Source organism: Saccopteryx bilineata, chromosome 7 (assembly GCF_036850765.1).
Source record: "Saccopteryx bilineata isolate mSacBil1 chromosome 7, mSacBil1_pri_phased_curated, whole genome shotgun sequence".
Lineage (NCBI taxonomy): Eukaryota > Metazoa > Chordata > Mammalia > Chiroptera > Emballonuridae > Saccopteryx > Saccopteryx bilineata.
The window spans coordinates 89,056,319-89,069,096 of record NC_089496.1 but is presented as its reverse complement, the minus strand read 5'-3'; the positions used below and the strand labels follow the sequence as shown (position 1 = coordinate 89,069,096).

The window sequence follows — 12,778 nt, the reverse complement described above, 5'->3', positions numbered from 1 at the left end:
TTATGTGGAAGGTTGCTAGGATAGAGAAGGGAAGTCACCACCGGCACCGTCCATAGGGACAGGAGCATACAGAAGTGGACAAGAGGGCAGTCTACCCATAGTGACTCAGAATGACTTTACTCAGGAGATAAGACCATACGATGCCACAGGCCAGGAGCGCCTCGAGGCCCAGTTCTCACAGAGCCTGGCTGGCTCCTGGAAGAGAAGAAGCTGCCCTTGTGCCAGGAGGGCCCAGGCTATGGAGTCTTCCAGGTTGACAGGAAGAGCCTCATCCACCTTCCACACAAGGTGCTGGCTCAAGGGTTCACTACTGGGTCTTGCAGTCCCCGTCATTGCTGTGGGCCGTCTTTACCTTCTTCAGCTCCTTCTGTAGTTCTGACTCAGCCACCAGGACCTCCTTTGGCTTCTGGTACTGTAGATGGAGCCAAGAAGACATAATTCAGTCACCTCCCCTCCTCTCTCTCTCTCTCTCACACACACACACACATACTCACACACCCTTCTGATCCCTTTTTCAAAGAGGAAGAAATTGGGGTCGACAGGGTTGAATAATTTGCTCAAGGTCACATGGCTGGGTAGGAGCATACCTTGAACTAGAACCCCATCCTGTGATGTCTCTCCTCCCCATCACCCTCTATCCTCTTCTAGCTGAGATTCATAAGGTTTGGCTCTTCCCTGAGCTCCCACCTTGCTCTCCCTATGCTGAAGTAGAGGTGCCTGTTCTGTAGCAACTACTCCCCAGGAGCTAGGGTGAGAACTGGGGACTCGGGTGGGAAGCGGGCCGGGAAAGGAAACTGTCCCTGCTGCAGTGGCTGAGAAGGCTGGGTGAGTCTTACGGAGATGATCAAGGTGCGGTTGGCATGAGCAAAGCTCAGCAAAGAATCATCCAGAGGTAGCTGATATCTGTCCAGATCAGGAATGGGGAACTTCTTATAGTACCTGTGAGGAAACAAAGGGGCCGTGAGGACACCCAACAAGGTGACCCCAACAATTGGGCATTAGACCCTGTGCTGCCAAGCTTCTACTCAATTCTCTCACACCTTCCAACAGTCCAAGAGGAAGAAGGGAAGCCAGTTAAAACACCAGTATTTTGGAGCTTAGTGGCCTTACACAGAAGAAAATGGAAGGCTTAATAGCTAGCCCGTGGTGGAAGAGCAGAACTGACATGATTCCTTGACGAGACCAGGAGTTAGAGTGCCTCATACTTCAGGCTTAGGACCACCACAGACATGTAGAAGGAACATGGAATACACAGATAGCTCAAGCAAGCCAGACCTCCTCCGTACCCCAAGAAAATGAGACATGTGTGCTAACAAGGGACAGAATAAGGACATCCAGGGCTGTCCCCCAAAGTTGGGGGCTGATGTCATTTACAATGGGCTTCCACTGAAGGCCTCAGCTACCTTTTCCTCTGTTGGGGTCTTTCAAGGCCTTATTAACTGACCCTACTGGTAGGCCAGAGAGGCAGGGACATCCACAGGAGAAAGCTCCTGAGAGGACAGACCATGTCACTCCTCCAGGAAGCTGGACTCTGGGGCTCTGGATGACTTCGCAGCCATGAGACCCCATTCCTCTATTTTCACATACCACACACCCCACTATCATCTGCAGGTGCCAGTCCAGAGATTAATGATCCCTTTTAGTAAAAAAACAAAACCAAGATAGCAACACCCAGTCCAGAACGTGTGCCACTGCACTTTGTTCTGCAGGAAATCTGACCTCCTTTACAAAAGAAACTCGGGTCAGAGGCGAAACGTCTGGCCATTTTAATAGCTGCTTGTCAGAAGAGTCAGGATTGGAGTTCCTTGCTCCTGATATGGTACTTATCACACCAGAGCACAAAGAATGGCCCACACATCTCTAGCAGTGGGTCCGCTGGGCATTTTCCGCGGTGGAAGTATAGCTACGCTGTGGTCAAGGGCTGCCAGACCTGTCACCGGGCACAACATCACTGCTGCTGCCGAGGATGTGTGGGTTGGGAAGGGAAACGCTGCAGGCAGGTACAAACAAACTCAAATGAGGGGCCTGGAGAGGATGGGGCTTTTAATACTTCAAGAGGAGCCTGGTCCTTGTGGTGACAGCTACCTTGAGTCCACTTCAAAAGCCCTGATGCCCTGGGGACTCAGAGTTGACATCAATGCAGGCTTTTGCCCGCTTCTCCTTGCCCAAATCCCTTAGTTTAGCAGAGGCTCCTCAGGGCCCCTCTCCTCCCAGGTTCCGACTCCGCCAAGGTGCTGGGACCCATGGCAGGAAAAGAATGTTTATTTAAGGGCTGACAGTTCAAAAGGAGTGGGGGCTGGGAGATCCTAATGGCACCACAGGTTTGCTTTATTTTCCAAAGCTCTGCCCCAGGGAAAGGCGATCCATCTGCCTGCAAACCCGGGTGGAATGCCGGCCTCGTAGTTTTCCTAGCCAGCCCAAGCTGAGGTCTTTTCCTGGGGCCCTTGGTCTGGCCAGCAAAGGTGGCAGACACTGATAATAGGGGGGAGTCAAAGGTTAAACAGCAAAGATTAGATGAACACAAAGGCTTGTTAGGAAGTGTTAACATCGTCCTTGCAAGTATACACGAGAAGCAGAGCTGGGAGAGAAGCAGTCCAGCACATACAGCCTAGCTGAACCCAAGGGGCCTGGGTAAGGCCTTGCCCTGCAGAGCATGGAGACATCCTTTCTGCTTGGGTGCTGGGGGGACAGGGGCACACGGGTGCACACAGAAGGGCCCTCTCAAACCACATGTCCCAGGTTGGGGTAGTGGGACTAGAAAAAGAACCCCACAGCTTGGCCTCGACAGCAATGGCAACAAGACCAAAGGGAGCCTGACCAGGCGGTGGCTCAGTGGATAGAGCGTCACACTGGGATGCGAAAGGACCCAGGTTCAAGACCCTGAGGTCGCCAGCTTGAGCGCGGGCTCACCTGGCTTGAGCAAAAAGCTCACCAGCTTGGACCCAAGGTCGCTGGCTCGAGCAAGGGGTTACTCAGTCTGTTGTAGCCCCACGGTCAAGGCACATATGAGAAAGCAATCAATGAACAACTAAGGTGTTGCAACGAAAAACTGATGATTGATGCTTCTCATCTCTCTCCGTTCCTGTCTGTCCCTATCTATCCCTCTCTCTGACTCTCTCTCTGTCCCTTTTTAAAAAAACAAAAAAACAAAACAAAACAAAAAACAAAAACAAAGGGAACTTGAGGTGTGTGGTTTGTTCCTTCTCTGTCCTACCCACCACCTTTCATGAGGCTAAGGGAATGGAAGCAGCAGGTCTGGAGACTCAGCCCTGTTTTGAGACTATTCTAAATGGGTTTAGTTTCTTGGTTGAGGTTAAACTATTTTCCTCAGAAGTTCCCACTGGGCAGTGTTCAAGCAAGTAAGGGGCACCTCCTCAGGGAGCAGTCCCTTGGCTGCCATTCCCTGACCTGGGGGTTTGCTGTTAGAGGAACTGCACTTGACCTTAGGGAGACCCACTGTGCTTTTGGAGAAGCCAGACTACTCAGCCTAGGTAAGCATCAGCTGTGCCCCAGGCCTTGAGCTGTGAGCCTCAGGGTTTAAGGATGAAGAAGAAACAAGGCCACATCCCTGCCTCCGAAGACCATGTTGTGTTTCTGCTAAAAGTTAACCGCTTACAGCAGGTGGTTCCTTGGCTTTTGCAGATGCCCAACATGTCCCCATTTCCATCTCCCTTCACTGTTCTTAGGTTGGCCACACAATAAGAAGTGACATTTATTACTGCTTAGTCTGTGCCAGGCACAGTTTTAAACACACTGAATCTCAAAACAACCCTTTGGGTTGCTGTTGGTTATTTCTTTATCTTCCTTTTCAGAAGAGGAAACTGAGGCACAGAAAAGTTAGGTATCATGCCCAAGTCACAAAACTGGCAAATGGAGATGCTCTAATAACAAGTGATAATTCCCCAAATCTCCTGACCCCTCCATCTTCTCATATTGTCATTTCTAAGTAACGGACCCCCGATCTAAGTTTCCTGTGTCAGCCCCAAGATGGGGCAGATACAAAGGTGGGCTCCCAGGGATCCGTCACCCTACAGGTCCCTGAGGCACTCTCTAACACACGGTAGTCTTCCTGAATCTCAAGTGTTCAGAAGTGCCCTGTGACTCTGGGCAGGCCATTTAGCTTTTGGGCCTCAGTTTCTTCTTCAAACAAAGGAGCTGTCTTAGATAAACTTAAGTCTGCAGGTGACCGCCCATGGCTGAAACAGGCCGCCTTTCTTCACCGAGTACGGAAAGGACATCTCCTTCATTTCGGCTAGTTCAGGAATGTCTACCACACCCCATTACTCTCTCCCCACCGTATCGCCTTCCCAAGTCCGAGTCCTTTCCCAACCCATCCTCCCTCGTGGGGAACTGAGAAGGGGCCTGGGGCCAGGTCTTCAGAAAGAGACTCTGCAGGACAGGCTGAAAGTAGAAGCAGGACCACTGGACAGTCACACGGGTAACGCCCCTCACATCTCCAGGGAGCACCCATCCAGCTCACCGCACACAGGGTTGGCCAGAGGAGTCCAGAGAAGCCTCCAGCCAGTCCAGCACTTAGAAAATCAGTAGGCAAATCTTCCTTCTTTCTTAAACATCAGGACTCCGGGCAAACTGTCATCCCTGCCTACAGTAGCCACTCGTGGAGAGTCACAATACACATTCACACACTAAAAGCTCTCTGAAGTCCTACTGAAGAAAAACTTTTTCTATCCAGTTTCCTAAACTTATTTGAGCACAGAATCCTTTTTCCTAGCAATGTCCATTAACAACACCTCCTATAGTGTTAGTATCACCGACATCAAATCAGCCAAGCTCCTTCACATTCCAATTTCCAAAGAATTATTGAGGACCTGCTTAAGGCCAGCCATTGTGCTGGGCATTTGCACATATATGATTTCATCAAATTCCCCAATCTGTGAGGTATATGAGTATTCTCCTGTGACAGATGAGGAAACCTTGCCCAAAATACTACAACCAATCCATGGCAGAAACCAGATCAAAGCCGACATCATCTGCTGCAGCACCCTGGCTCATTCCACTTACAGCTGCCAGCTACTAGGCTGAGACGAAGGACCTTCTTTCTGCACAAATGCTCTCAACAGGAACAGATGGTTTCACACTGGGTTCCTGAAAAAGTGCTTTCTTCCTTTCCTCACTAATACCTGAGCCAAAGGCATGATACACTAGCATCAATTCCTTCAGGAAAAGTAGCCAACCCAGTCCCTTCAGGGACAAGGCAGATACGGACGAAGGAACACTGCCTTTACTAGCAACCACATTGCGGAATATTAGAGCTGGGGTGGGCGTGGACCCTCCAGGTGAATGAGGAGCTCCCATCAGAGAGAGTGCCATGGTGTGGCGGAAAGTGCAGATGCCTGGGCGTTTAAAGCATCACCCACTTCACCCATCGCAAGTCAGTTCGTCATGCTGACATTACAGAGTCACTTACATAACCATTCATACATAACACAACAAGAACAATATGCACCCTGCCCACCTCTACATGCTGTTATAATCAGAACACAGATTTTCAAAGTATTCTGAGAAAGTTAAACACTGCTCAAACAAATAGCCATTAAGCGCTGTTTAATTAGTAGTGGTAAAGGTTTGGGGCACATTATGACTCCAGGTAGAAGATGAAAATGCCAATAAGCTCAGAATTAAGGTTTCAGTGACCCCTCTTGCCTACCTCCCAGCACAGGGACCTGAGGAGGCTAGGCCACTGGTCCAGATGCTCGGTGTGGGCTCCAAAGTGGACACTGACAAATTCCTCTCCCTTCCAATCCTTGGCCCTGTCCCTTCCTGAGGCACTACTCCCATCCCACTTGGCCTCACCTATCAGTTCAAAAATGTCTCCTCCCTGCCCTGGGCTCTGGAGTGGGCCTCTAGCCATGGAGCTCCTGGCCAACAGCGCCACCTATGGCTGAACACAGGCAGGAGATGGGACCCAGAGGATCTGCCCTCAGATGAATTTTTTGGTGAGCTAGCTAGCTTCTTTTCTCTCCCTGGTAATCACATTTCTGCCTGGTATCTGTATTCGACAGTGACCTCTGGGGGACAAAAAGGAGGCAGCAGCCAGCTCCACAAACTGCTGGGCTGCAGATTCAAGTGCTATCAGAAGCACTTTTGTTCCCAGTTTGAACCCAAGGCCTCTTACGCCGGGGAATGCTTGCTGAAGTATGGAGTTTGTTTTCCTAAAGGCTATTTCTCTGTTGTTCGAAATTGCTAAATTCCACTTTAGGCAGTGACTCCTGTTAATGATGAGAACAATAACGGGAATAAAGTGCCTTCTGTCTGAGGGTTTCAAAGTGCTTTATAAATGCAAACCCTTATTATTATGACTTTGTATTTATAGACAAGACCCACTGCAGGGGCTACTGGCTGCAAATACAGCGATAACCCTGAAATGAATTCATTCGTCTCCATCCCATCCTTCCCCCCTGAACCCTGCCAAAGTGACAGTGTGGAGGGTGGGGGGCCATAAGAAATGGGTTGCATTGCTTCCGTGTGGGCCTTGTGGACCTGAGGGAATGGGAGGGAAGACTGGCACCACCCCATCCAAGAAGATGGGCACAGAACTGGCTCTTCCTTACTGTGTGTAAGCCAGTAAGGTTAGCTAAACCAAGCTTAGCACCCTATGAAGCATGTGGGTGGCTTCAAGTAACTCATAAAACCTCCCATTTCAGTGCCCCAAACCCATGTCATGGGAGTTGGCCCTATGCTGCCATCCCTCTGGCCCACAGCAAACCTGACTCATTATAGGGCTCTTCTTTCTCCTGTGATCAGTCAGCTCCGGAAACCCAGGTGGGATCAAACCATTTCCAAGATGGTCAGCCTGAGATCAAATCCCCACCTTGGCCACCTCTGTCACCTCGGCTCCACATTTTGCCTCTCCCCAGCAGACCACTGGAGAGGAGCAAAGGGAAGTTGAACACCGCTTTTGAAACATAATGCAAGGGACTTTTGAGAGGCCTAAGCACCTGCCCACTGCTCCTAAGTCCAGTGAGGGGTCAGGTTTGCTGGTCCTAGGCCAGCACTTGAAAATCCTGTAACTGCCACCTCAGATAGGTATGCCTTCCAGGCCCAAGCTCCCTGCCAGGTCCAACAGGAATATCACCAGGCCAAGCTCACCACAGACTGGATTCAGCCAGAGGTCAAGGTCACAGTAAACTTATAACAGAAGCACCTATGATCATAAGTTAATAATCAGGTGATTCCCTCATCTCCTCATTCATTCAAACAATAGTTATTGAGCCCCAGTGTATGCCAGGTACTGGACCAGACACTTGTTCAACCTTCCCTGCCCTGATGGAGCTGACTGCATTCTTTTGGCCGGCCCTGCAGGGAGGAGGCCCTTCAGTGTTCACTGCCTACTAGGGTTTTAGTGCAGCCCTCCTCCCCCCTCCCTCCAAGCCCAAGGAGGAGGCTTCTCTGCCCTCCCCCTCACCACCCGCCCAGGGTAGGGTAGTCTGAGTTCTAATCCAGGTCCAACCCCATCCCACCCTGCTCATACACAGGCAGGCCACTGCCAATCATACTACTTACTTTTTATTGGTTGTTCTGACAACAACACAGCGCTCCTTCTGGTCCACACAGACGCTATAGACATCCTTAGGGTAGGGGAGGTTTCGAATCCGCCACTGGAAACACATCTTGGTGTCCTTACGCATGAAGATAGGCTGCAGAAGGCAAATCCAACTCAAGGGCTCTTCTTGGGGAGAGGTAGGAAGACATAGCTTCCCCTCTGCAAATGTTTGCCCGTGGGCACAACAGGACACCCTCAGCTCTTCTTAGCTCCCTCTGATGCTTCTATCACTGTGACATTCCGGGCCTGGAGCCCTTGCCCTGGGATGACCAAGCCAAAAACCCTTTGAGTATTCATTCACGCAAACATTTCTAAAGCACTGCATCCAGGAGGGCACACTGGAGAAGAAGAGGCGAACAAGACCCGGTCCCTGTCCTCAAGGGCCGCAGCCTGCTCCCTACTCAGCCCCCAACCCCCCAGTCACCTGATAGATACACATACATTGGCATTGCTTTCCTTGATGAGTTCAGGCCCCAAGCTCCCCGCTCCATGGGGTGCTGGCTCTCCCACCTCAATCTGCCACTGTCCCACGGCTCCCAGGGCACTTCTTACCCGCCACTTCCTTACTGGGGAGAAAAGAAGCATTGGGGTTATGCGGAAGAAAAAGGCTCTCTTCTGCTGAATCATCACCATCATATTAGGTAAACGGAACAGGATAAAAGTGGGAACTGCAGGCCACTTTACCCTGGCTTTGTCCATCTGAGCAGGGAACTCCCAGACTCCAAAATCTCAGCTGAACATTTCAACATTAGGCAACGTATAAAGCCCACATCATGGGTGCCCAGACAAAAGGCACTGGAGCACAGCTCTGCAAGCGGCCCGCTGGAGATAAGACGCCCCTAGGTGTGGCTTTCAGCAAGAAGAGGTGAGGGTTAGGAAAAGGGTAGCTACTCCTAATTGGGAAAGTTTGGATCCAAAATGTGTGAGCTGACGTGCATTTTTTCCTTCTAAAAATGTGCAAAGGAAAAATGAATTAACAGGGTGAAAGCTGATAAGCAAATTTGTCTCATTATTCAGAGGTCTAAATGTAGAAATTCATTCATTTCAGGTATGCCTGGCTTAAAACAAAATCCACAGAATTGTGTTTGAATAAAATTTAGGCACACACTATATTTTAAACTCATTATTTATAGATAATCTAATGTGAATTATTTTGTGAAGCAGAATCATCCTTTTATAATGCAAATTACTATGTCTATTTTACCTTGTTTTACAAGCCAGATGTTTGCATAAAGTATTTTTTTCAAGTAAGTAACATATATTATGAACACTATAAGTGACAAAACTGGTTCAATGGACATTACCTGAAAAGCCCTGCTCTGGGAGCCCCACTCAGCCATGTCATTGGGACTGCTGTCATGGGCCAGTCCATCACCGCAGGGGACCGTCTGGAGCTGTAACCTCTGTCCTTTCTGCTCCTGCACTGACTGGGGTGTCCCCCAGCCTAGGCAGCCCTGCTTCAGGCCAGCAGCCTTTCTGGAGCTGTTGTTAGAAACTAAACAACTCCAACAGGGCCAGGGCTTCTGCGCAGTGGTTCCAGTGAGCCGCCTTCCTGGCTGGGGGATGAGAGCCGCAGTCTGACTCAGAATCAGGGGAGCGGCAGGCTTCTCTGAGACCTTTGCAGCAGCTGTGCCGAACCCAAACACCCGCCCTGCTCTAAGTAAGGCATGCAAGCTGAACACAAAAGTGTGCTGTAAAATTAGACTTTTGCCTTGAATATGTGCTTTTACAAGGTCTGCTGCATTCTGCAGTGTGATTTTATTACGTCTTAGGGCCAAAAATTCTCCCTAGAAACACATTTCCAAGTTTATAATGAAAATTAATATGAAAGAGTAAAACTTGGAAATATGCTTTACAGGCAACTTTCCCCACAAATACTTTTACTCTTTTAAGTGAATGGACTGTGACCGGGAGTATATCCAAATCTGTTCATGTCATACAGCACCTTGCTTAACTGGAACCAGCCTTCTGGGGGCCTCTGTCACAGTCACAAACTCAGAAGTGACAAATGCCTCCAAGCAGCGGCTCACTGTGACAAGACCCACTCTCTACTGTAGGAAGATCGCTCCTGGATTCTCATTCAGACTATGTAAAATGCTACGTGTAGAACAGGGCAGGAAATGAACTGTTTTCCCAGGCACACTGGCAATAGCGTGAGGGGACAGCTCACATCAGAGGGCAGTGTCAGGACAACAAAGCACATGGGACCATTTACTGTTAGGGCAAATAACCACCTTTGGACCTTGAGGGGACCACTATTTAATGAAATATAGTCATTACAAACCTTAAAGGGGGAGGTTCCCTCAGAAAGCACCTAGTCCAAGGCCTGTGCTTTTTTTTTATTTTAATTTTTATTTTCTTTTGTATTTTTCTGAAGTTGGAAACGGAGAGGCAGTCAGACAGACTCCCGCATGCGCCCGACCGGGATCCACCCAGCATGCCCACCAGGGGGCGATACTCTGCCCATCTGGGGCGTTGCTCTGTTGCAACCAGAGCCATTCTAGCACCTGAGGCAGAAGCCATGGAGCCATCCTCAGCGCCCGGGACAACTTTGCTCCAGTGGAGCCTTGGCTGCAGGAGGGGAAGAGAGAGACAGAGAGGAAGGAGAGGGGGAGGGGTGGAGAAGCAGATGGGCGCTTCTCCTGTGTGCCCTGGCCGGGAATCAAACCCGGGACTCCTGCACGCCAGGTCAACGCTCTACCACTGAGCCAACCGGCCAGGGCCAAGGCCTGTGCTTTTTAAATGAGAAACAGCACTCTCCACAGTACAGAGTACAAGGAATTATCAGGCTCAGAGAGAGAAACTAACTTGTAAAAGCCATAGCTAAAATTCAAGTCTCCTAACTCCAAGTCCAGAATCTGTATCATTAATAAAAGGCTAAATTATATTCTATAAATGTTCAATATGATGTATGATGTATGATATTTAGAAAGGTTTCTATTTTTCTTTAAGTAGCTCTGTTTCTCTTTTTATATTTTAACCTTTAAAGGAAAAGCTTTGATTATTTGAAAATAAAATTTATGAGGAGAACCTAACTATCTGGGGCTGGAAGAGTGAGGCGCTCCTCTAATCAGGGGCCTTGTAAAACCCTATGTCCTAAAGCTGATACCAGTGTGGCCAGGAGAGGCAATCCGACCCCAGGGGCTCCTGCCCATTCTTTTACTCCAAGGAATGTTGGGTTTTGCACTGAAGCCTTCCCAAGGAGCACACTAAGGAGGAGGAAAATCAGCTACTTGTTTCTTTACCACTGACCTTAAAAGCCACTCAGGTCACTGGGACTTGGCACCCTTGGCTGTTTCAACTCTTAAAAAAAAAAATCTTGGGATTAAATTCTTTGTTAGAATGCAGAAGAAAAGAAAGCCTCCTACTCATTCCCTTATAAAATCCAATAAATGATTTGGTGAAGTCCTTGTTATTTTTCCCATGGACATGGGCTTGAATGCATACGTGCAAATCCACACTGTCTTTCTTGTCCTGTCTTTGTTCCTGAACTCAAGGACAGCTCCTGCAGCAACAGAAGACTGTTTCCACCTGCTGTCACTCTGATCTGATTATATGTTAAACCCAAACTGGTGTGCGCAAGGCAGCGCCCTGGGATGCTGTCATACCGTCCTGGCTGCGGGGCCAGTCCTTGGAAAGGAGACTTTCAGCAGCCCTGTAGGGTCTGATGAGGAATACATGAAGGAAGCAGCGCCTGGGGGCTTTTCCTTAAGTCAGCAGGAAGCAGGCTGATGTCCCAGACTGCTTGCTGAAAGGAGGCCCCATCTTTCAGGTGGGCTGGAAAGTGGAGGTCCTAAAGGCCTCTTTCCCCAAAGCTTCAGGCCCTGGCCCATTTCCAATGTGGATAATTACATTCCCCTTCCTAAACACTCCCTGCAGCTTAAACTGGATGCAGGACTCTTCTTTTCTGCCCTAAAATACTGCAACATTGCGATGTGGCTATTAAACAGCTGCCACGTCCCATCCCTGAGGAGGCTGAAGGGAATCGAGTGGGTCATTTATAAAGCTGGGGAGTGCTTGGGATGAAAGTGCTCAATATCCTCCCAATGCAGCCTGGGGTGGTTAGGCTGGCGGTCAAATACCACAGCAGATTAGGCCGCTAATCCCAATGTAATCGCTGGGGGAAGGCCTGCTCTTCAGCCTCTGCCCCCCTGGACATGCTGTGTTCTTCTGGGGCTGGTTTGATGTTCCGATCATTGTTATGGGGCCCTTCAGTTTCTTCCTCTATGAATACATACAGCCATCATTGTGGGGGGTAGGAATGAATAGCATTGACACGGTAGAAAAAAATATGACACCACTCTGCTTATTAACACCAACTGGAAGAACTCCCTCCTAGACAGATGCACTATTGGCAATTCTTCCCCTGTAAATTACTTTCTGGGTGTTTCTAACAGAAAACCAGTTTAGCCAATTATCAAATTTATATAATTAGCTTGAAAAATGGAAACTATTCCCATTTACGGCCACAAAAACCCTGTCCACATTTTACTACATAGGATGCACAAGTAAAAGTCAGCTCAGGCCCTGGAGTATTTATATTCAGAAGTTAATAATGAACAGTGTTTTGCAAGGGCAGCTGCAGGGAGGGGAGGTGGGGGGTGGAGGTTAGAGAGGGTGGTTCAAAGAGCCGGGGCTTCTCTCTGCCCATCTCTGTCCTGCTGCCACCAGCCCGTACTCGGCTCATTCTGAGAACAAAATTTAGTGAGAATAAAAGAAAGCAGGATTAAATATTCTCAGCTCCCATAAAGCTGAAGGGAAGGGGAAAGGGCGCTAGGGGAGGGGGGAAAGGGGATGTTGACCGGAATACGGGGGGGGGGATGCATTCGGGGCAACACTAGAATCTATGTAAACACAATAAATTAAAATCAATAAAAAATAAATAACTCTATTAAATATTCTCAGCTCCCAACACTATGTTGTTGTGGACTAAAACATGGGCTTTTAATCAGACAGACCCAGGTTTAAATCCTAGCTCAGAAACTGACCAGCCGCATGATTCTCAACACAGTGCTTAACCTCTAGGAAATCAATCCTCTTTTTTTCATTAAAAATATTTTTCCCAATGATTTGAGAGAGAAAGAGAGATAGGGAGGAAGACAAAGGGGAAGTGAGAGAGGGGAAGGAAGGGAGAGAGAGCGAAGCATCAACTCATTCTTTCACTTAGTTCCATTTAGTTGTGCACTCACTGATTGCTTCTCATATGTGCCCTGA

The 12,778-nt window shown here is 48.9% G+C and overlaps 1 protein-coding gene across 1 annotated transcript in view; it reads right to left on the bottom strand.

Moving 5' to 3' along the window:
- Positions 1-92: 92 nt before the first annotated feature.
- DPCD (deleted in primary ciliary dyskinesia homolog (mouse)) overlaps positions 93-12,778 on the bottom strand; it is a 20,493-nt gene continuing 7,807 nt past the window's right edge. Inside the window, exons 3-6 of the mRNA XM_066238818.1 lie at positions 8,006-8,130; positions 7,525-7,658; positions 837-939; positions 93-412 (exon numbers count right to left, since the gene is read on the bottom strand). Coding sequence (XP_066094915.1) covers positions 308-412; positions 837-939; positions 7,525-7,658; positions 8,006-8,130 — 467 coding nt within the window. The 3' untranslated portion in view covers positions 93-307. The remainder of the gene's footprint in view (positions 413-836; positions 940-7,524; positions 7,659-8,005; positions 8,131-12,778) is intronic.